The sequence below is a fragment of the Bos taurus genome, chromosome 16 (genome assembly GCF_002263795.3).
Source record: "Bos taurus isolate L1 Dominette 01449 registration number 42190680 breed Hereford chromosome 16, ARS-UCD2.0, whole genome shotgun sequence".
In the NCBI taxonomy this organism is placed as follows: Eukaryota; Metazoa; Chordata; class Mammalia; order Artiodactyla; family Bovidae; genus Bos; species Bos taurus.
In genome coordinates this window covers 36971025-36996533 of record NC_037343.1, presented here as the reverse complement: position 1 = coordinate 36996533, position 25509 = coordinate 36971025, and the positions used below count along the sequence as shown (strand labels likewise).

At 38.1% G+C, this 25509-nt stretch overlaps 1 protein-coding gene across 8 annotated transcripts in view; it reads left to right on the top strand.

The window, feature by feature from the left end:
- Positions 1–25509, top strand: part of NME7 (NME/NM23 family member 7) — a 245919-nt gene that overhangs the window by 33389 nt on the left and 187021 nt on the right. For all 8 annotated transcript variants that reach the window (XM_059875437.1, NM_001015656.1, XM_015475077.3 and 5 more), the window contains 3 exon segments: positions 10037–10144; positions 11446–11612; positions 25301–25411. In XM_059875437.1, coding sequence (XP_059731420.1) covers positions 10037–10144; positions 11446–11612; positions 25301–25411 — 386 coding nt within the window.

Genomic DNA, 25509 nt, shown 5'->3' with positions numbered 1-25509 from the left:
GGCTCCTATGTCCATGGGATTCTCCAGGCCAGAATACTGGAGTGGGTTGCCATTTTCTTCTCCAGGGGATCTTCCTGACCCAGGGATTGAACCACACCTCCTACTTGAGAGGCTGGTTCTTTACCACTGAGCCACCTGGAAGCCCCTCCAAAGGCTTAGTTGACCTTCAAATGTCACATCACCTGGAATTCCAGCATTGGTTGAAATTCCCTTAAAATCAGCTATTTCAATCTTACAAATTATGTGAATTTTATATTCTACTTAGTAATGTATGTTTGATGCAATGTGAAAATGTTTATATTATCATTGATGAAGACTAATTTTTAGGAAGGCCTGAATGCTCACTCACTCTTTGATATATATACCATTCAAAATGAATGACTAGACACAAAGCTTATATCCTTCACAAAATTAACTCAAAATGGATCACAGACCTAAATATATTAATAAATTACAAAGCTGTAAACTCCACTGCAAGCACAAAGAAAGCATAGTAGTTAATTTCATTTAGAGTTGAGTTGGCCAAATGGTGCAATGGAAAGAACTGTTAGGAGTGTGATTGAAATGACAAATCAAGGAATCTGCAATGGATAAGGAAGGAAGTGAAAGAAAGGGAGGCTGGTGCTTTAGGAATATGTGAAAGTACTTTTGCATTGGAAAGCCTGATAATGAGGACATAACTAACTGTGAGTACAGGAGATATGGCCAGTGAAGAGAATGCTCCAATCCCTGAATTTGGTGGAAGAAAACGTTCAATAACAAAGGCCAGAATGAGGCTAACTCAATCTATGTTAATTCTGTCCTTTCTTCCAGCATTTATGCAAATTCATTCATTACCATACTTTAATCAACATATGTATGTTTTTAAAATTATACCTGTTTTATAAAAGAACATAATTATTTCTACTGTTGATAACCTTTTTTTTAAAAAAGGGAATTGAGAGAAGGAAAAGTGTTTTCAAAATTAATGGAAGAAACTTACCTAAGTAATCAGCATGTACATGGTATAATCCTACTATTTTAAAAAAATGACTGCACTGGGAGATGATTCATTCCAGAATGTCATTTGAATAGACAGGAATTTTCATATGGTGCATTTTAAAATGACATTTTCCTTTTTTAGAAGGCGTTACAAAATAAGTTTAGAAAAATAATCTAAGGTTTTTCAACATTTAAAAAATGCATACCGTCAAAGGGAAATTAAAAATAAAAGTTGTAAAGTGCTTTACAGCACATTCTGATGAGTAGTTATATAAACAGTATAAAATGGGTTTTGAGTAAGATGAGAGAAAAATTAAATGACCTACTTAACTGAGTTATTGTAATGTAGTAGAATAGTGAATTTAGAGCCAGGAGTTCTAGTTCTAAGTTCTTACAAGTAAGAGTAACACAATAGATTCTTTTCCTTCTTTTTTGTTAAAAAGGTATTTGTGTGATTGATTGGCTATTCTCTGCTAGATAATAAGGTCTATGAAGGCAAGGTTGATGGTTGTTTCTAATCATCATTGTCATGTCATATCCGAGTACCTAGCATAGTATACAGAAGGTGGTAAGTGCTCAATCTGTTGAATGCGTGAATTGATGGATGGAAATCAGATGACATAATAAGGTGTAGTGGCCTTGCCTTCTCCTTTTCAGCATGTAAGTGGTGAGGCCTATGCTGAAATTGTGGTAAATTTGTATTTGTTGTTTAGTTGCTAAGTTGTGTCTGACCCTTTGCGATCCTATGGACTGCCGCATGCCAGGCTTCCTTGTCCTTCAGTATCTCCAGGAGTTTGCTCAAACTCATTGAGTCCATTGAGTCGGTGACGCCATCCCCTTTTCCTCCTGCCTTCAGTCTTTCCAAGCCTCAGGGGCTTTTCCAATGAGTTGGCTCTTCACATCAGGTGACTAAAGTATTGGAGCTTCAACTTCAGCATCAGTCCTTCCAATGAATATTCAGGGTTGATTTCCTTTAGAATTGACTGGTTTTGTTGCAGGAAGACTGACCCCTTCCAGGGCCTGAAACTGGGCTCTTATCTAACACTCAGAAATGAATTGTCAGAGGAGACACATGTGCTGACAAAGCAAGAGATTTTATTGGGAAAGGGCGCCCGGGTGGAGAGCAGCAGGGTAAGGGAACCCAGGAGAACCTTTCCCAATAAAATCTCTTGCTTTGTCAGCACGTGTGTCTCCTCGGACAATTCATTTCCGAGTGTTGGACAAGAGCCCAGTTTCGGGCCCTAGAAGGGAACGCCTTCCTGCAACAGTTTGATCTCCTTGCAGTTCAAGGGACTCTACACCACAGTTCAAAAGCATCAATTTGGTGCTCAGTTTTCTTTATGGTCCAACTCTCACATTTGTACATGATGACTGGAAAAATCGTAGCTTTGATTATGTGGAACTTTGTCAGCAAAGTGATGTCTCTACTTTTTAATACACTGTCTATGTTTGTCATATAAAGAAAGATATAAATAGGTTGAAGCAAGTCACTTTGACAGTTGTAAGCATTTTATTAATTCAAAAAAAACCTGAAGTACACTGTTTGAACTGCAGACGTGAGATTGAACACACTCTCATACAGCCCTTCAAGTGAATGCTCACTTGCAGAACCCTGTGTCAGTTTCTCCTAAAATCTAAGCTGTAATTTTAAATCTTCTAAGAATTGTAGATGTTGGTAATGCTCTGAGATTAAAAAGTGATCATTTCATCCTGAAATTCTCATCTTTAATTTTGCTAATTTGCTTCTGATCTTTAATCATTCTGATTTATTGATAGTATAAAAAATTGATTGTTTTGTTTGCTGTTGAACATTAGCCAGTGCCTTTTGGCTCTAACAAAAGACCTTTTCAGTTTTCCACATTGTGTAGCAGACCCTTTCACAAATGTGCTCACATTAACTTTATTTGGAGACTGAGCGTATCGAAGTTAGGAGCTAGTTAGTTATAGATTGTTTAACTCCAGGACCATACTCTAAACACACCACTTGTTTTTATTATGGCTAATGCTTACATTAACTAAAAGTCAAACCCAAATTTTAATATAATATATAGAAACTTCCACATATGACTCTGCTTTGTACTGAGCCCTGTATAACACTAATAGCCTTTTCTTATACAAATCTGAATGATTTTCCTTTTTCTTAGTTCTGAAATCATGGTTTTAGAACTTGTTGCTACCTCTTTCTGAAATGCTTTTGTGTTGGGGATTTGTCCTCTTCTACTTTCTCTATATTCCACTGCTACTTAAGAATGCATTTTGCTTCAAAACATTCCTCTCCCAATTGCATCTATCTTCCTGTTTTATAAGGGGAGAGGAGGGGTAAGTTTAAGATAAAATAAAAAATGCTGTATCCAATTGTCTGCTCACTACAAGTTCTACAATGTAAAATATTTTTAAATGTTCTTATATCTTTTAAATGAAGATTTTTATAGAAAATTTATTTTTTGGTACTTCTTATATAAAGTTTTTTTAAGCTTTTAATATGTTTTTATATAAAAATACAAAGGAGTAGAAGAAAAGTAAATCTTAAACTTTTAATGTTAATTTTCCCAATCTTTTTTGTATTGTATGCTGCTGCTAAGTCACTTCAGTCGTGTCCGACTCTGTGTGACCCCATAGACGGCAGTCCACCAGGCTCCTCCATCCCTGGGATTCTCCAGGCAAGAACACTGGAGTGGGTTGCCATTTCCTTCTCCAATGCATTAAAGTGAAAAGTGAAAGTGAAGTTGCTCAGTCGTATCAGACCCTCAGCGACCCCATGGACTGCAGCCTTCCAGGCTCCTCCATCCATGGGATTTTCCAGGCAAGAGTACTGGAGTGGGGTGCCATTGCCTATCTGATACATAATTGTTTACATTGATTTTTATAAACCCAGGTTTGATCCCTGGGTTGGGAAGGTCCCCTGGAGAAGGACCTACTCCAATATTCTTGCTTGGGAAATACCATGGACAGAAGAGCCTGGCGGGCTACATACAGCCCATGGGGTCGCAGAGGAGGGCACAACTGAGCGACTGAGCAAGCACACACATGTTCTGAACCTCATTATGTGGGTGTCTGCTTATAACATTTGAAAAGTTTGATGACATCTTGGTGGTTATTTACAAAGTTGGAACTAAGTGTGCTTGAATGCTTTATTGTGTATAAACAATAAAAGTGTTTTATTATGTATAAGTTATATTTGAAATGTTCAGAAGAAGGAAAATGATTCGGCATCTTTAAGGAAAAGTCTTTCTGTGCTAGAGCATGATTTTTAAATATTCTGCATGATGGTATTTCTGACAGAAACGGAAATCTTTGTTGTCCCTGTGATTATCCAGGCAGTGACATTCTCATCTGAAGATCTGACAGAAAACTGGAGGTGTCCCTGAGTGTGACTAAAGTGTTAGTTTCTCCTTCTTGAGTAGGCCCCGGAAGCTCAGTATTATGGAAATATCTGAGTCATAGTGACTGGAGGTTCCAGTTTTAGCTCAGTCATCAACTAGGTCTGTGACTTTATGGGTGTAATATATATTTGCTTGCCTCAGTTTCTTTATCCATAAAATGAAGAGTTTGAACACAATGATACTCAGCTCTGACATCAGTGAAAAAAAGGAATTGAGTTCTTTGCTAGATTTGGCTCTACTTAGCTGAAAATAAAATTCTTAAAATTTAAAATGTAAGGTGTTTAGGTGTGTGGGTTGTGGGTGTGTGCTTGTGTGTGTGTGGGTATGTGTGCTCGTGTGTGTGTGTGGTTATGTATGAGGCAACTAGTTGAAAGGCCAGCCTGAATGGGATGTTAACATGTGTCATTGCTCTCTGCCAAGTCCAGATGTATCACTGTTACATCTCTAGACATCTTTTGACTCTAGGAAATAACCATTTTCTACTGCAAAGGTTAAGGTTAAATCAAATTTGGATATAATTTTTACTTGGCATGATAAATCTTTTTTCATAGAAGAAACAGTACTTGCTTGTTACTTTCTTCTTCTATAATAGAAGTTCCATTATTCATATATAGTTTTTTAACAGTCTCATTGAGGCAAATCACAGTTATAGGTGAAGGAATGAGCTAATTTTTTGAGAGATTATACTTTTTTCTTTGTATGTAGGTGCTATTGTGAAACTGTATATGTCAAGACTTCAAGAGGTTTTGTATAGGTATATACTGTATTTCATTTCTCTTGGGTTTGTATCCAGGAGTGGAATTGCTGGGTCATATATAACTCTGTGTTTAACATTTTGCTGTGCTTAGTTGTGTCCAACTCTTTGAGACCCCATAGACTGTAGCCCACCAGGCTCCTCTGTCCATGGGGATTCTCCAGGCAAGAATACTGGAGTGGGTTGCCATGCCCTCTTCTAGGGGACCTTCCCAACCCGGAGATCAAACCCAGGTCTCCCACATTGCAGGTAGACATTTTGAAGAATTGCCAAATTGTTTTTCAGAGTAACTGCATCATTTTACATTTCTACCAGCAAAATATATGTTTCGTTTTCTCTACATCCTCACGAACATTTGTTATTGTATATCTTTCTTATAGCCATTTAGGTGTGTGAGAGGTACTATCTCATTGCAGTTTTGATTTCCATTTCCCTAATAGCTCGTGGTATTGAGCATCTTTTCATAGGTTTATTGGCTCTTTGTGTATCTTCTGATGTCTTCTTTGGGAAAATGTCTACTCAGATCCTTTGTCCATTTTGTAACTGGGTTGTCTTTTATTATTGAGTAGTTAAAATTCTTGGTACATTCTGGATGCTAGACCCTCCCTGATCAGATAACGTAATTTGTGAGTGTTTTCTCCAATTTGGTGGCTTGTCGTTTTGCTCCCTTGATGACTTAGAGTGCAGATTATCTGTGTTTTTGCTGTTCTGTTTTTTTGATCATTTGTGCTTTTGGTGTCTTATCTAAGAAACCATTGCCTAACCCAAAGTCACAAGTGTTTCCTTCCAACAGTTTTTCTAGCTTGGCTCTTGGTGTTTAGTCTGTGATCCATTTTGAGTTAATTTTTGTATGTAGACTGAGGTAGGGATACAGTGTCATTTTTTTGGTCTGATACCCAGTGGTCCCTGCACTATTAGTTGAAAGACTGATCTTTCCCAATTTGAATGGTCTTGGTGCCCTTGATGGAAATCAGCTGGTCAGATATGTATGAGCTTGTTTCTGGACTCTCTCCTCTTAGATTAACCTGTATCTATTCTATGCCAGTAGTATACTGTCTTGATTACTGTAGATTTGCGGTATGTTTTGAAAATAGAAAATGTGTCTTCCAACTTTGTTTGTCATTTTTGAAACTGTTTTAGCTATGCTGGGTCTCTTGCATTTCCATATGAATGTTATATGGGTTTTAAAATGTAGTTCTATATTTAAGGGTTTTTTTGGTATTTTATAAGGGCACACCTCACTGACTTGATTTCTTAAGATTCTGGAATTGGGATGTAATTGAAATGAGATATTTTGTTAAGTATGTTTGATGTCACAGGGAACAACTTGATTTCCTTATCCTATTTTATAATAATCTATTCCCTTTCTCCTACATGATTGTTAAATGTTACAAAATTGACCTTGAAATAGAATTATTTAACTTTACATAGATGAGTAGTTAAGTACTTCAGTTCACCATAGTTTAGGCCCAGTGAATGAGTACTTCCTTTAACACTGACTTTTGTATCATTTTATGTAGGTGTGCAGTTTAATGGGACAAAATATGGGTTTTGTCTTCAAACAAAATTTGAGTGCTGACTTACTCATTTTTTGTTATGTAACCTTGGACCAGTGTTCAAATTATCTGGGCTTTACTATTCTTGTCCATGAAATAGTATCCCTGGTTCTGTCAACCTACACTGTCTGTCATGAGAATGGAAAGAGATCATGTATGTAAAGAACCTGCTACTTAGTAGGTATTCTAAAAATTATTATTGTTATTGTCATGATTAATGGTTATTATTAGTGTCTTAAAGTTTGAATGGCACTGATTTATTAAGTATTTTGAGAATTGTTTTCCTGTGGTCTGGGCACTAGGAGATGAAGAAAAGTCGTTCTAACAGAACAGAGTGTAAAAAATTGAACAGAATGTCTCCAGTTTGTGTGCCTATTATCTTAAGAGATATTCTTTTCACTGATGTTCATTGGAATTTGAGAAAAGATTGAGTAGCTGATATAGGAGATACTCTTTTTTTGCATCACATGGTTTAAAGAATATTGTCTTCCCCTCACTCTCTTTATATTCTTATTGACCTGCATTCAAGTTCTACTTATTTTATATACCACAAGACATTATTGTAATTTTATATATGCATTATTTATTTAGATTTACCCACATACTTATATTTCCATTGTTTTTGGAAACAATGGTTTCCTTCTATTTCTTGAATCATCTTGAATCATTTTCTTTCAGAACTTCCAGTGGCAATAAATTTTCTGTTTTTACTTGTCTGAAAATATCTATTTCACCTTCACCTTTTGAAGGGTAATTTTCTTAGTTATAGAATGCTATGTGCAATTGCTTTTCATTCTTTAATTTCTGATTTATTAAAAAAGTAGATTCTGGTTCTCTGGTGAAATTATTAACCTTTACATATATTTTTCATACTTATTTTGAAAATTTTGTCTGATAACTAGGGTATTCATGGATTTCTTTCTATTATTTCTTTTTTCCTGTTGGTCTTCTTTTTTGGTAGATCGCATAGTTTATCTTTGAAAGCTTGACATTGCATAGGAAAACCTGTATTTCCATTTCTGGAGATTCAGGCAGCTAAAATAGAGGAAGTATCACTTTAGCATGATTAAGGGCTAAGCATTGCGTGAATACAAAACTTGTTTCAAATTTTGTTAGTATTAGTTTACCTTAGTTTACCCATGCTCCTGGAGTGTGATGTTCCAGGAGACACAACAGAAAGGCTACTGAAAGCTCCGTTGAACAAACACAGGCTTGAGCTCACTTCTCTAAGATTTCATTTTCTCTAGGATCTTTGCCCCTCCAGTTTCGGCTGGTTTGGTCGACTCAAATTCCAATATCTGTCTACTTATCCCCATGACCTTGTCAAAAATCTCTGCCTCTAGACGGCCTTCCTCTGTCAGCTTCTTGGGCTTCTTCATCTATTGTCCAGCTTGACTTGAGTCTCAGCACATGTCGTCAGGTAAAAGCAGCATAAAAAGTACTGTGCTCACCTCAGTGAGCTTCCTTTCTTTCTGAATCTTAGATTATCAAATCTGGCTGTCTTAGGTGCTCTCCAACGTCATCAGATAGATCCTTTTTTTTCTTTTTTTATCCCACTTTTCTGGTTGTTCTTGGAAAGCAGCAGTCATATGCCACAAGCTGCATTATTAGCCAGAAACAGTACTTCCTCAGTTTACTTTCTTTGTATTAAAGCTGTTTTCTGAATAATGAATCACGAAAAATTCTACCATCTGGTATAGAATTAAAGAGTGTGATTTTGTGGTTAAGGCTGCCTGGATAAATGGAACTACCAAGTCTCACTGGTTTTTCATTTGCCTCACTTTCAATTACATGTCTCATCATTTCTTTTATTTCATAATTTTACCTATTTTAATGAAGGCAATATTTCAATAATGCTTTTGAACAAATGGATATTTTAATATAGATAGTAAGGTTTTTGATAAACTACTACTATTTAAATTTTGTATTAAAAGGAGAGTATAATACTAGAATACACAATGAAACCTAAATTTTAAGCAGTCATATTAAAAAATAAAAATAAAATGCTGTATTTATAAGGATTAATATGAAAAATAACAAGACTTGTATTAAGACAATAGTGTATCTCTTATCTTTTTGTTTCTCTTGATTACTACACGTTATTTAAATGTGTCTTTTTGGGTGATTGCGGGAAAAATAGTGTCTTAAAAAGTGCCTCTATTATAGCTTATGAATATGATCATAAATATAGCTAGACATACTATTATTAGAATTTATAAGTGAATTATGAATATAAAAGAAACTCATCTATATACACTAACCAGAGAATCGGATGCTAAATCTAGAGTTAGTAACAAAACCCTTAGATTCCTTTCTTCCTTCCTCATTTGCTTATTGTGATGAAGGACCTTTAGGGGCTAAGCTATTATAGTGTGTGATGGGAAATTCTGCCTAATAGTCAAGGAAAGAGGGCCATCTTTGACTTATGTTTCATTGTATACACCTCACAGATCTTCATCTAGAGGGAGCTTAAGTGACCAAAGGGTCTTAGTTCCCGTGCTCTGAAATCTACTTCTGCTTTTGTGTTTAGGACCTGTTTTTCAGGGGTTCCCAGCCCTTGGCTGAGAGAAGCAGAAATACTAAAACAGGCCCACCCATCACCGGAAGTCAGGGAACTCTCTGAGGGCTATCTGGCTTGAGCACTGCCTGATGTCTTGCTGAACCTTCCTTAGACTGTAGAGCAATTCAGGAGGGTTCCCCCCAAACTTCCTTCTTTCTCTCCTTCAACCTCAGGGTCAACTCTGTATTGTGGTCTGTCTGCTTTCTCTGGATCCCTTCCTATTTTCTCTGTTAGGAATTTCCATTCAGAATTTCTCCTACAGGAATAAGATTCTTGAATGTTTAATCCTGTCTTGGCATCTTGTCTGCTTCTCGGGGGACCTAGACTAACACATTCTCCCACTATTTCTATAAAAAGATACTATCATGTGAAATTACTAAGGAGAGAAAAGATGCTTGCTATAATCTGAATGACAACAATATTCTAATACTGCTGGAATCTTAAACTTAGAACAATTAGAACTTTATGGAGAGGTACTGAATTATAACAGTTGTCAGATAAGGAGCTCATGTTCTAAAAAAGTGTCAGTTTACCCAGGATGATTGGGTGGCTGTGAAGTATTAAGTTCATAAGTCAACTCTGAGATATCGAAGGGTATTTAATAAGAAATTAGAGGAAATATTTCTAAGGATGTGTTGATAGCTGTCATATTGTTGAAAACCAGAATTATTCAGTTATTAATAAGTATTATAATAGCAGATATGTTTATTGCAAATATTTGGTCATTCTTTCAATTCATAGGATTTTTTTCAAGAGGGCTTATATTTGGTATGTTATTGTTAAAATTCTTCTTTCTTTGCAGAATCATAGTGAGAGGTTCGTTTTCATCGCAGAGTGGTTTGATCCAAATGCTTCACTATTTCGACGTTATGAACTTTTATTTTACCCCGGGGATGGATCTGTTGAAATGGTAAATGAGCCTTTCTTTGCTTAAAAGTTGGCAAACAGAGTAAAGGTGGGATTGGGGGAGGAATAGGATTGCCTTTTTTTCTAGTTGTGTCTATGTGAGATGATGAATGTTCATGGAATTTTTGTGGTCATCTCTTCATGATTTATGTGAGTCAAATCCTTATGCCATATTCCTTAAACTAATATATTAATCATATCTCAACAAAACTGAAAGAAAAAAATACATTATTATTTGGGAAATCAAAAAATTTGTTGGCATTATAATTCCATTACAAGAAGATACTTTGTGCCTTTATTTTTTTAATAGAAATTGTTTTTTCAGTTAGAAAACTGAAGTAGGGTTATTCATGTTTTGTATTAATCAATAGTCAAGTGGTTGTAGATAAAGATTATCACAGTCATAAATGTCAGTATTGTTGAATGCTGTTATCACTACAAAAAGTCAGATTGTAGAAGACTGAGCCAAGAGATCCTGCTTATTTCTTGTGTCCCTTTCCTGACAGTCCCTTTTGCAGGCTGACATATCTGGTATTGGGATTTTGTGTAGGCAAGAAAGGAGAAATTTGGCATCTTGGAGGCACTAATTTGCTACCATGATTTGGAAATAAACAAAAATTTCTACTCAGGATTTAAAAGTATCAAATTTGTAATTTTTATGTTATTACTGGATTAGAGTAGGAAATGCATGTTATCAAAGAAATTATTACTTGTAGCAAAAATGAAACAACAAAGGTCTGTCTTGTCAAAGCTATGGTTTTTCCAGTGGTCATGTATGGATGTGAGAGTTGGACTGTGAAGAAAGCTGAGCGCCGAAGAATTGATGCTTTTGAACTGTGGTGTTGGAGAAGACTCTTGAGAGTCCCTTGGACTGCAATGAGATCCAACCAGTCCATTCTGAAGGAGATCAGTCCTGGGTGTTCATTGGAAGGAATGATGCTAAGGCTGAAACTCCAGTACCTTGGCTACCTCATGCGAAGAGTTGACTCATTGGAAAATACTCTGATGCTGGGAGGGATTGGGGGCAGGAGGAGAAGGGGACAACAGAGGATGAGATGGCTGGATGGCATCACTGACTCAATGGACATGAGTTTGAATGAACTCCGGGAGTTGGTGATGGACAGGGAGGTCTGGCATGCTGTGATTCATGGGGTCGCAAAGAGTCGGTCACGACCGAGCGACTGAACTGAACTGATGTAACTTATGTTTAATAATACAGAATTAATAACTTTATTTCTAGTTTATAAATAGGTTAACATTTCCTGCTGACAATGATTTGTTTTATTGTATTGTTTTTGATTCCAGCATGATGTAAAGAATCATCGCACCTTTTTAAAGCGGACAAAATATGAAGATCTTCACCTGGAAGATTTATTTATAGGCAACAAAGTGAACATCTTTTCTCGACAACTGGTGCTGCTTGACTATGGAGATCAATACACAGCTCGTCAACTGGGCAGTAAGAAAGAAAAGTAAGAAAATTATTATGTAATCTTTTTTTAAATTCTTAGAACATTATGTCTGTCTTGGTACCAAATTCGAATTTCTTATTTCTATCTTGTGTTTTTTATAGTATAAGTATTTTTCAGTGATCCAATTCAGTGTTAGAACATTTTTAGAATTCTGTGGAGCAGATTCTGTAATTTTTTCCTCACTTAGATAATAAAGTGATACCCATGGTCTTAGACTGTGATTATTTTCTGGAGGGAAAAGTGCAAATCTTTTATATACACCCTCATCATTCTTCTAACTGGGAGTTGAGACTTTAAGTCTTGGTTTATGGGGCAAAAGTAGTGAGTGCCATAAGCTAAATGGAAACTCAGAAGAGAGTATTAATATCTGTTAGCTGTTTTTATATCAGACATTGTGTTAAAATGATTTCTATGCATCATTTGTTTAAGCCCCACAACAACCTAAATACAAAGGCTAATACTATTATTGTTAATTCCACTCTGTTAGATGGAGAAGTTGAGGCTTAGAGACGTTAGGTAACTTGCTGAAGATCGCAGAGTAGAGGCAAGATTAAAGTCCGGTGTCTGTATGAATCAGGAATGGGAGGATTTAATCACAGGAGAATGAGTAAGACCTGCAAAATGGTTGTCTTCTTTCTGTCTCAATTCAGATTTTTGTCTCCTGTGGCACCTGGCACATCTCCTCACACATTACAAGCACCTTATCTGTGTTAGGTAAACGAATCATTGAATAACAATTTAAAATTTGTTATCTACTCTTTCCTTTTTTTTATTCCCCCCATTTTCAAATGATGACCATTGATCTAATTGACAAAGATGTTTTTGTATTGCTGACTAAGTCGCTAAGTCTTGTTCAACTCTTTGTGACTCCATGGACTGCAGCATGCCAGGCTCCCTTATCCTTCACTATCTCCTGGAGTTTGCTCAAACTCATGGCCATTGAGTCAGTGATGCCGTCCAACCATCTCATCCTCTGTCACCCCCTTCTCCTCCTGCCCTCAATCTTTCCCAGCATCAGGTCTTTTTCAATTAGTTGGCTCTTCACATCAGGTGGCCAAAGTATTGGATCTTCAGCTTCAGCATCAGTCCTTCCAGTGAATATTCAGGACTGATTTCCTTTAGGATGGACTGGTTTGATCTCCTTGCAGTCCAAAGAACTGCAAGAGTCTTCTCCAGCACCAAAGATTGCTTTTAATATAAATTGTCTCTTTTTGAGTGTATTCATAGATATCTGATAAATACTGACTGATCAATTGAAGACAGAATATTTATTTTAAAAAGAAACAAATGTACAAAAACACTGTGATACAAAGAAATTTAATCCATTTTGGGATCACAACTGCCTCCCCAAAGTCCATTGTATTGTGCCTCAAACAAGGAAGTATTCACAGGAGCTGCTCCACAAAATTTATTGAATAAACAGTACATCTTTGAAAATAGTTGTGTCTGGAGGAAGAGCTTCTGGCTGGCTGCTTCCCTGCCTTCTCCTCTCCCTGCCATTGTGTGTTGCTCTTCCTGTGACATGGAAAAAGTATAGCATGGTGTGTCTCTGGTCTTCTTTCTTCATTGTTTGTCAAAGCTACATTTGTCATTCTGACTTTTCCTCAGTTTTGATTTAGAAGAGAGACAAAAACAAGTTGGAATTATAGCTGAAAATTAGGCTATCCAGAAAACATTACTAAAATGACATTGTAAGTTTTAATCTCTGCATTTATGAGTTTGCAGCTTTCTGAATCTAGCTTGAACTGTATTGAAATGGAATTTTCATTCTTTGGTCATCTTTCCAGGCTCTAGTTTCTGTGGCTTATATTATATGCTCTTAATCTGACTTGAGGGATTCTTTGTGTTTGTGGAGTGATTATTGCAGTAGTGAAGAATAGGGATCACGGGTGGAAGTTAAGGCTGCTGCTGCTGCTAAATCACTTCAGTCGTGTCCGACTCTGTATGATCCCACAGACGGCAGCCACCAGGCTCCCCTGTCCCTGGGATTCTCCAGGCAAGAACACTGGAGTGGGTTGCCATTTCCTTCTCCAGTGCATGAAAGTGAAAAGTGAAAGGGAAGTCGCTCAGTCGTGCCTGACTCTTAGCGACCCCATGGACTGCAGCCTACCAGGCTCCTCCATCCATGGGATTTTCCAGGCAAGAGTATTGGAGTGGGGTGCCATTGCCTTCTCCGGAAGTTAAGACTATCTGTATAAAAAGCTCAAAAACTATTTAATTCTACAGGAAAAAAAAATCTGTCAAACTATTTTTTGAGGTTTGCCACCCAAATAATAGCTGATTACCTAACATCTGAGTCCCCTCATAGTAATATTCTTTCTGTGACTTTTAAAAAACTCTTTATGATTCTAGAGGTGCTTTGATGCTCAGTGTGGTATTAGTACACAGGTGGTGATGGATCAGTGAGATGGTGAATGATTCATAAAAAAGAAAAACCAAAGATTCCCAGGACAACTCGAAATAGGAAAAAAAAAAAAAGAAGATAGAATGTTAGATAAATAAGAATCTCATTATTATGAGATCTACTAATAAAAGTCTGTGGGGTTAAGGAAGCATCAACCACAATTCCTTTATTTACAAGAAATAAATATTTATAACTTAAAGTTTCTGAGCACATGCTATATGCCAATCACTGTGGTAGGCATCTCAGTTCACAACTACTTCAAGTTTTCATTTAAACTAGTAAAAATAGGTAAATGAGGGAGACAGGGTTAATAGTATGACCCAATCAAAGTAAAATCTATAGCATGTATATGTATATATATATATATATATATATATATGACCAAATCAAAGTAAAATCTATAGCAATTATTATAAATACATATAAATTATTATATCTGTAGTATGGAGAAGGCAATGGCAACCCACTCCAGTTCTCTTGCCAGGAGAATCCCATGGATGGAGGAGCCTAGTAGGCTGCGGTCCATGGGGTTTCGAAGAGTCGGGCACGACTGAGCATCTTCACTTTCACTTTTCACTTTCATGCATTGGAGAAGGAAATGGCAACCCACTCCAGTGTTCTTGCCTGGAGAATCCCAGGGATGGGGGAGCCTGGTGGGCTGCCGTCTATGGGGTTGCACAGAGTCAGACAGGACTGCAGTGACTTAGCAGCAGCATATCTATAGTAATTATTATATATATTATATATTGTATATATAGCAAAGTAAACTCTATAGCAATTATTAGATATTGTATATAAAGTCTGATTTTTCTACAGTGAATGTTGTTGTTTCCCTTTTATAGAATAGTTCAGTAACTTGGCCATAGTCACACAGCTACAAAGAAAGGGGAAACAAGTAAATCTTGTCGTGTTTGACTTTAAAACTCATTCTCTTTCTATTAAACCTCTAATTCATATGTTGGTAAATATTATTGAATGGACTGATTTAAAAATAGGATAGAAGAATATGAAGGCAGATTTTAAATATTTGGGCTTTATAAATATAATTAATTAAAATATGTGCTGTATTATATTTTTACTGACTAAAATTATTTTGCCATTTTGTCTTCTGATTCTTTCCTAACTGCAAGGGGGTTAAATCCAGCAGCCATTTGGGTGACTTAAATAAGCTTCTTCAGAATTAAAGAGTTTTTTAAAAAATATATTGTTTCATTTAAATGACCAAAGAGGTAGGCGTATGGAGAAATACATGCATATCTATCATGGTCCCATGGAAATATCTTGTATGTAATAATTGTAACTTAGCCTGGCTCTCAGTTTTATATAGTGTCAAGGAGAATTTATGAACTAATTACATCCTTATTATGTTAATCATACTCAATTCCTTTCTTTCTGGAGTAAAGCCTCTTGGAGAGGGAGGAGTATTTCTGTGGTGCCTATCTGCTAATTTTGAGGGATTTATCAAGATAATTCTGTTCTGTGTAATTCAATTTAGCTCACAAACTAGCCTCAGCTTTCGAATTCCTCTTAACTGTTGAAATCTGACATTTGATTCACATTTCTATTCTCTTTTTCAAAATCTCTGTATTGAGGTATAATGGACAAACAAAAAGCTGTAAATATTTAACACAACTTTGGAGTTTGGAGATAAGTAAAACCTGTGAAACAATTACCACAATCAAGGTTGTAAATTTATTTATCACCTTCAAAACTTCCCTCCCTCCCTCTTATTATTTTTTACGTTGATTTTTCTTTTGTCGTAAGAGAACTTAATGAAAGATCTACTCCCTTAGCTAATTTGTAACTTGTTCCCTTTATAAAGCTCCTCAAATCAAATGGATAAATGTTATTAGTTGTCAATGAGTCAGAGTATTTGATTTTTTAAATTGTTTTGTTTCCATTTTTGTCTTTTTAAATATTTTTCTCTTTTTTTTAAAGAGTATTTGATTTACATTTTGTGTGGTAAAAATGAATTGGTGGGCTTCCCTGTGGCACTAGTGGTAAAGAATCTGCCTGCCGATGCAGGAGACCCAAGAGATTCGAGTTCATTCCCTGGGTTGGGAAGATCCCCTGGAGTAGGAAATATCAATCTGTTCCAGTATTCTTGCCTGGAAAATTCCATGCACAGATGAGCCTGGCAGGCTGCAGTCCATGGGTCCACAGAGAGTCAGACATGACTGAGTGACTAAGCAATGAATTGATGCTTTATAGTTTTACTGTTCAGATGTAAAGACATCATACAGTCTTCGTGTCATCTCTTGGGTTCAGTTAGTCTCATTCTCCTCCTAATTTTTAACTGATGGAGCACTGATGTAGGTGCCAGATGTAAATCAAAGTAAAGTACTGGTTTAGGCTGTCTAGTATAAGCCACCTCTGAGAGTGGTTGAGATTTTCTTCCTGCCTACTTCACTCACACGGCGATTCAGTTCTCTTAATTATAGGGGTTAATTAGCCCTTGGTAACTGGTGAACCCACCTGATGTCAATTCCCCCTGTAAATAGTAGCTTCTCTCTGCCCTGAGTAGCCAGGACTTTGCTACATCCTGCCCACTGTAGCAAAGTACTCTTGCCTGGAAAATCCTACGGATGGAGGAGCCTGGTAGGCTGCAGTCCATGGGGTCGCTAAGAGTCGGACACAACTGAGCGACTTCCCTTTCACTTTTCACTTTCATGCATTGGAGAAGGAAATGGCAACCCACTCCAGTGTTCTTGCCTGGAGAATCCCAGGGATGAGGGAGCCTGGTGGGCTGCAGTCTATGGGGTCGCACAGAGTCGGACACGACTGAAGCGACTTAGCAGCAGCAGCAGCAGAAATGACTTAGCAGCAGCAGCATCCCACTGTCTGCCCCACACGGTGAGGTGTTGCTCTAGAACCCTGCTTCAGGCATGTAAATGCCCCTCATCCATTAAACTACTGTGATCTCTTTTGGTTTCTCTGGCTCTTTCTTCTGTCTTGAGGCCTGGCAACTAGCTACAAGGCTTACAGGCCTGTGGGTGCAGCCTAACAACCTTACATGGCAGAGTCATTGTAGATTTGATTAAGATTACAGGCCTTGAGCTGGGGAAATTATTCTGGATCATCCCCATAGGCGCAGTGTAATCACAGGAGTCCATAAAACCAGAGAACCTTAACTGGCTGCAGAGAACCAGAGTGATGCCAGTGTGAGAAGGACCTCATCTCCATTGTTGGCTTAGAAGATAGAAGGAGACCACAGCCAAGGAGGGGGAGCCTTAACTGTCTTTCTCAAGAATAGGTTTGATTGATAATAAATTTTTTGTTGATATCTTTTTATCATCACTTTACTTTCAGGTTTGTTAAGTTATTAGATATATCTCTTATAAACAGAATGTAGCTCCTTAAAAAACATTCTGCCTGAAAACCTCTAAATTTTCACTGGTAAGACTAGTGTAAGACAGAGTGCCTGATGAACTATGGATGGAGGTTCATGACACTGTACAGGAGATAGGGATCAAGACCATTCCCAAGAAAAAGAAATGCAAAAAAGCAAAATGGCTGTCTGAGGAGGCCTTACAAATAGCTGTGAAAGAATAGACGTGAAAAGCAAAGGAGAAAAGGAAAGATATATCCATTTGAATGCAGAGTTGCAAAGAATAGCAAGGAGAGATAAGAAAGCTTTCCTCAGTGATCAATGCAAAGAAATAAAGGAAAACAATAGAATAGGAAAGACTAGATATCTCTTCCAGAAAATTAGAGATACCAAGGGAATATTTTCTGCAAAGATGGGCACAGTAAAGGACAGGAATGGTATAGACCTAACAGAAGCAGAAGATATTAAGAAGAGGTGGCAAGAATACACAGAAGAACTTATAAAAAAGATCTTCACGACCCAGATAATCACGATGGTGTGATCACTGACCTAGAGACAGACATCCTGGATTGTGAAGTCAAGTGGGCCTTAGGAAGCATTACTACAAACAAAGCTAGTGGAGGTGATGGGATTCCAGTTGAACTGTTTCAAATCCTACAAGATGATGCTGTGAAAGTGCTGCACTCAATATGCCAGCAAATTTGGAAACCTCAGCAGTGGCCATAGGACTGAAAAGGTCAGTTTTCATTCCAATCCCAAAGAAAGGCAATACCAAAGAATGTTCAGACTACTGCACAATTGCACTCATCTCACACGCTAGCAAAGTAATGCTCAAAATTCTCCAAGCCAGGCTTCAGCAGTATGTGAACCGTAAACTTCCAGATGTTCAAGCTGGTTTTAGAAAAGGCAGAGGAACCAGAGATATAATTGCCAACATCTGTTGCGTCATCGAAAAAGCAAGAGAGTTCCGGAAAAACATCTATTTCTGCTTTATTGACTATGCCAAAGCCTTTGACTGTGTGGATCACAATAAACTCTGAGGAATTCTTCAAGAGATGGGAATACCAGACCACCTGACCTGCCTCTTGAGAAGTCTGGATGAAAGTCAGGAAGCAACAGTTAGAACTAGACATGGAACAACAGACTGGTTCCAAATAGGAAAAGGAGTACGTCAAGGCTGTATATTGTCACCCTGCTTATTCAACTTATATGCAAAGTACACCATGAGAAATGCTGGGCTGGAAGAAGCACAAGCTGGAATCAAGATTGCCAGGAGAAATATCAATAACCTCAGATATGCAGATGACACCACCCTTATGGCAGAAAGTGAAGAGGAACTAAAAAGCCTCTTGATGAAAGTGAAAGAGGAGAGTGGAAAAGTTGGCTTAAAGCTCAACATTCAGAAAACTAAGATCATGGCATCTGGTCCCGTCACTTCATGGCAAATAGATGGGGAAACAATGGAAACAGTGGCTGACTATTTTTTGGGCTCCAAAATCACTGCAGATGGTGACTGCAGCCATGAAATTAAAAGACACTTACTCCTTGGAAGGAAAGTTATGACCAACCTAGACAGCATATTCAACAGCAGAGACATTACTTTGCTGACAAAGGTCTGTCTAGTCAAGGCTATGGTTTTTCTAGTCGTCATGTATGGATGTGAGAGCTGGACTGTGAAGAAAGCTGAATGCCAAAGAATTGATGCTTTTGAACTATGGTGTTGGAGAAGACTCTTGAGAGTCCCTTGGACTGCAAGGAGATCCAACCAGTCCATCCTAAAGGAGATCAGTCCTGAGTATTCATTGGAAGGACTGATGTTGAGGCTAAAACTCCAATACGTTGGCCACCTGATGTGAAGAGCTGACTCATTTCAAAAGACCCTGATGCTGGGAAAGATGGAAGGCAGAGGAGAAGGGGACGACAGAAGATTAGATGGTTGGATGGCATCACCGACTCAATGGATATAAGTTTGCGTAAACTCTGGGAGTTGGTTATGGACAGGGAGGCCTGGTGTGCTGGGGACCATGGGGTCACAAAAATTCGGACACGACTGAGCAACTCAACTAAACTGAACTGAAGACTAATACATGTATATTTACATATGTTGTACTTGTATTTTTGTACATATGTCTACATTTTACTGCTTTCTTGTTTTTTCATTTTTTTTCATGTCAGTTTTTTGTTGGTGGTGTTTATTCCTCTTCAGTTTTTTTCCTCTGAGTCTTTTATTGAAGACATAACAAATTGCTACAAAGTCAGTTGCTTAAACAGTACGAATTTATTATCTTAGTTTTGTAGATGAGAAGTCCAGCACAGATGTCATCAGTCTAAGATCAAGGTGTTGGCAGGCAAGGCTGCATTGCTTTGTGGAGGCTTTAAGGGAGAATCCGGAGAAGGCAATGGCAACCCACTCCAGTACTCTTGCCTGGAAAATCCCATGGATGGAGGAGCCTGGTGGGTTGCCGTCTATAGGGTTGCACAAAGTCAGACACAACAGAAGCGACTTAGCAGCAGCAACAGAAGGGGAGAATCCTTCTCCTTGCCTGCTCCAGCTCTTGAGGCCTCAAGGAAAGAGAAGCCTCACTGCCTCAGCTTTGTGACCCATCCCAGCTGAAACCACTCCACAGCTGACCTAGAAGATCATGAGAAACTGTATTTTTAAGCCAATACATTTTGGGGTGATTTGTTATCAGCAAGCAGAAAACACAAGTTCCATTACTGGGTCAGGAAGATCCCTTGAGAAGGGAATGACAACCCACTCCAGTGTTCTTGCCTGGGAAATCCCATGGACAGAGGAGCCTGGTGGGGTACAGTCCATGGGGTCGCAAAGAGTCGGACATGACTGAGCAACTAAACAACAGGTAACAAAGGCACTATTAATATATTTTTGTGGCCCTTTTTTTGTGTGCTATCTTCACTTTTAAATAATATATATGATTCCTGATGCCTATCTTATTTTCCCTCCAAAATAAGTTTAACTATTATCTATTGAATAATTAAACAGTAAAGACATGATTGTACAGTAGTTTGAGCATTCTTTGGCATTGCCTTTTTTTGGAATTGGAATGAAAACTGACCTTTTCAGTCCTGTGGCCACTGCTGAGTTTTCCAAATTTGCTGGCATACTGAGTGCAGCACTTTGACAGTATCATCTTGTAGGGTTTGAAACAGCTCAGTTGGAATCCCATCACCTCCACTAGCTTTGTTCGTAGTAATGCTTCCTAAGGCCCACTTGACTTCGCAATCCAGGATGTCTGTCTCTAGGTGAGTGATCACACCATTGTGGTTATCTGGGTTATGAAGATCTTTTTTGTACAGTTTTTCTGTGTATTCTTGCCACCTCTTCATAAGATCTTCTGCTTCTGTTAGGTCTATACCATTTCTGTCTTTTATTGAGTCCATCTTTGCATGAAATGTTCCCTTGGTATCTCTAATATTCTTGAAAAGGTTTCTGGTCTTTCCCATTCTGTTGTTTTCCTCTATTTCTTTGCATTGATCACTGAGGAAGGCTTTCTTATCTCTCTTTGCTATTCTTTGGAACTCTGCATTCAAATGGGTATATCTTTCCTTTTCTCCTTTGCCTTTCATTTCTCTTCTTTTCTCAGCTATTTGTAAAGCCTCCTCAGGCAGCCATTTTGCCTTTTTGCATTTCTTTTTCTTGGGGATGGTCTTCATCACTGCCTCCTCTACAATGTCACGAACCTCCGGCCATGATTCTTCAGGCACTCTATCAGATCTAATCCCTTGAATCTGTTTGTCACTTCCACTGTATAATCGTAAGGGATTTGATTTAGGTCATACCTGAATGGTCTAGTGGGTTTCCCTATTTTGTTAAGTCTGAATTTGGCAATAAGGAGATCATGATTTGATCCACAGTCAGCTCCAGGTCTTGTTTTTGCTGACTGTGTAGAGCTTCTCCATCTTTGGCTGCAAAGAATATAATCAGTCTGATTTCAGTATTTACCATCTGGTGATGTCCATATGTAGAGTTGTCTCTTGTGTTGTTGGAAAAGGGGTTTGCTATGACCAATGCATTCTCTTGAACTGAACTGACTGAATCAGTGCTTTGTCTCCTGTAGGCATTTAAAGAGAAAATGAAACTGCATTTTAAACTAAACTGCAAAACTTTTCACATTGCTTCTTGTTCACTGCTGATATGTTTTATATTTTCTTTAAGAGCTTTGGTTCTTGAAGACATTTCTAGAGCTTAGTATAAACAATCATGGGTTAGTTTGGCCTTATTATATTTAAACAATTGAGCTAAGAAGTGACAATTTTAATTTTATCTTCAATGAAGCCTTGTAAAATGCTATAAGAGACTCACTTGCTTCAAAATAAAAGGTAGTCCATTTATGACAAGCTCTATCAGACTACAATGAACAGCTTTTGTTGTTTAAAAGTTTTAAAAGCCAGCCGTAAGTTTTAGGGTTCCATGGACAGAGGAGCCAAGCAGGCTGCAGTCCATGGGGCTGCAGAGTCAGAGACAACTAAGCGACTAACACACACATAAGTTATATCCAACTGTAAGGATATTTTTATGATTATATTCTTAGCTAAGTTTGTCTCATTGGGGGAAAAAAAATCGACTATGGAAAAGCCAAACATTTTCTTTTTATAGATTCCTTGAATTAATACCAACATATCAGAACAACTGAAAATAAAAGGAAAGTGGCAGCAATTTTTAAATCTTATTTTGTGTGTCATATAAGCTGAATTACTCCAACTAATCTGATTTTACCTTATATGTACAAGTATTAATCTTGAGGATTTGTGATTATGTTCTTTTTTATATATTAATAGTAACTTTATTTGTGGTGTGGAAGGAGCACAGACCATCCAGGAGTCATGTTGTTGTAGCCATGCGTTCCGGGAAACAAACTCACTCAAAAGGACAATGCAGATAGTGGAGTGCAGTTTATTACACCGGGGGGCCCAAGGCAGAGTCTCCTCTTAGCCAGGGACCCCGACCAGCATTTGTGAACATCTTTTATACCCCATGTGTACATGTCTGAACCTGCCACTCCAAATTCCTTGAGACTTACATAAACCAAGGAAAATACAATCCCAATAACCCCATCATTCACGTGCTATGTGCTCATGTGTTTAAACAGTCAAACAGTTAGCCAATAATCAAGAAACCCGAGGTTACACTCTGATTGATACAGAAAAATTTATGGCCTGTCTGGAGGAAGGGGTGATTAGTGTATGTTTTCTCTTAGGCGATGAGTAACCTAGATACGATCTTCAAGGTTCCCCTGTCTGGAGGGGGTCTTATCCTTCTGTTTTTTTCATAGGCACTAAACACAGAGTTCAGAGTCCATTGGAAAGGTGGCCTAAGATGGAGTCCAGACCCTATGAATTCTTTCTTCAGTGTGAGCTGGTGTTTTGTCCTGAAAATGCCATACACGTGTTGTGTGACCTTTGGAGAGTAACCTCTCTGGGTTTCATTTCCTTGTTAGTAAAATCAGGAAACTAAGGTGCTCTCCAACTCCAAAAATATATTCATTCTGTGGCTTCGGAGGGGAAAATGCATAGCTCTGATGTATCCTCTTAGAAAGAAAATGTGATTTGAGTCAGTTCTAGTGAGGTGGATGAACCCAGAGCCTGTTATACAGAGTGAAGTAAATCAGAAAGAGAAAGACAAATATTGTTTATTAACACAAATGTATGGAATCTAGAAAAATGGTGCTGATGAACCTGTTTTCCAGGGCAGCAGTAGAGACCCAGACATTGAGACGGACTTGTGGACACAACGGGGCAAGGTGGAGGGGTGGGGCGAATTGAGAGAGTGACATTGAAACATATGCACTGCCGTAAGTCAGATAGATAGCTAGTGCATCTGGTCCCATCACTTCGTGGGAAATAGATGGGGAAACAGTGGAAACAGTGTCAGACTTTATTTTTTTGGGCTCCAAAATCACTGCAGATGGTGACTGCAGCCATGAAATTAAAAGACGTTTACTCCTTGGAAGGAAAGTTATGACCAACCTAGATAGCATATTCAAAAGCAGAGACATTACTTTGCCAACAAAGGTCTGTCTAGTCAAGGCTATGGTTTTTCCAGTAGTCATGTATGGATGTGAGAGTTGGACTGTGAAGAAGACTGAGCACCGAAGAATTGATGCTTTTGAACTGTCGTGTTGGAGAAGACTCTTGAGAGTCCCTTGGACTGCAAGGAGATCCAGCCAGTTCATTCTGAAGGATATCAGCCCTGGGATTTCTTTGGAAGGACTGATGCCAAAGCTGAAACTCCAGTACTTGGGCCACCTCATGCGAAGAGTTGACTCATTGGAAAAGACTCTGATGCTGAGAGGGATTAGGGGCAGGAGGAGAAGGCGATGACAGAGGATGAGATGGCTGGATGGCATCACTGACTCGATGGATGTGAGTCTGAGTGAACTCCAGGAGTTGGTGATGGATAGGGAGGCCTGGCGTGCTGCGATTCACGGGATCACAAAGAGTTAGACACGACTGAGCGACTGAACTGAACTAAGTGTGAATTTGCTCTATGACAGAGGGAGCTCAACCTGGTGTTCTGTGACAACCTAGAGGGGTGGGATGGGTAGGGGATGAAAGGGAGGTTCAAGAGGGAGGGGACATAGTATACTTATGACTGATTCATGTTGTTGAATGGCAGAAACCAACACAACATTGTAAAGCAACTATCCTCCAATTAAACACATAGTGAAAAGAAATGTTAGCAGGGTGTTTGCTAGTCATAGACGTTGTCAGGTGGGGGGACATTTATTTCTTTGTACGTGATTCATGCTATGAATAAACAGAAGAATTTAGAATAATTTCCAAATCAATGCTAAACTGACTGCATGGCATACACATGTTAAAGTTTAAGAGACCAGAAATCAAGGTGATAATATGTTTAATGCAACTTTTTAGAAAATTGTTATCTTTTATAAAATGTTAAGAAATAGAAGTGTTTTAAAACACTTATGTTTTCTTACGTGGGCATATTTAAAATCACAGTCTTAACTTTTTTTCCCCTCTAACCTTTTATTCGGAGAAGGCAATGGCACCCCACTCCAGTACTCTTGCCTGGAAAATCCATGGATGGAGGAGCCTGGTGGGCTGCAGTCCATGGGGTCTCTGGGAGTCGGACACGACTGAGTGACTTCACTTTCACTTTTCACTCTCATGCATTGGAGAAGGAAATGGCAACCCACTCCAGTGTTCTTGCCTGGAGAGTCCCAGGGACGGAAGAGCCTGGTGGGCTGCCGTCTCTGGGGTCTCACAGAGTCGGACATGACTGAAGTGACTTAGCAACCTTTTATTACTCTTTTTATAGATTGGGTACTAATTTTTATTTCCTTGGGGAAAACAGTAAACTTACATTGAATAAGTTTTTATTTATTTATATATTTTAATTGGAGGCTAATTATACAGAGTGAATTGGAGCCTTTTATACAGAGTGGTGGCTCAGAGGTTAAAGCATCTGCCCGGAATGCAGGAGACCCAAGTTTGATCCCTGGGTCGGGAAGATCTCCTGGAGAAGGCAATGGCAACCCACTCAAGAGTACTGTCCAGTACTCTTGCCTGGAGAATCCCATGGAGGGAGGAGCCTGGTAGGCTACAGTCCATGGGGTTGCAAAGAGTCGGACACAACTGAGCGACTTCACTATACAGAGTGAAGTAAGTCAGAAAGGAAAACACCAATACGGAATGTTAACACAAATATATGGAAATTAGAAAGACGGTAACAGTGACCCTATATGCGAGACAGCAAAAAAGACACATATAAAGAACAGACTTTCAGATTTTGTGGGAGAAGGCAAGGGTGGGATGATTTGAGAGAATAGTATTTTATAAGTTTTTAAGAGATTATTAGTACATTTGTCTTTATAATTTACTTTGAGCTAGGATTTTAATGGAAACGACCTCTGATTAAGTATTATAAGTAAAAACTGCTGAACTATTTTTATTTTTAAATTTATTTCCTTACAGAACATTAGCCCTGATTAAACCAGATGCAGTATCAAAAGCTGGAGAAATAATTGAAATAATAAACAAAGCTGGATTTACTCTAACCAAACTCAAAATGATGACGCTATCAAGGTAAATTTTTTGATCATTTTCAGTTATATAATGTCTGGTTCCTTTTTTAAAAAAAATTATCTTTCATGTTGTTGTTTAAAAACTTCCACAGAATGACA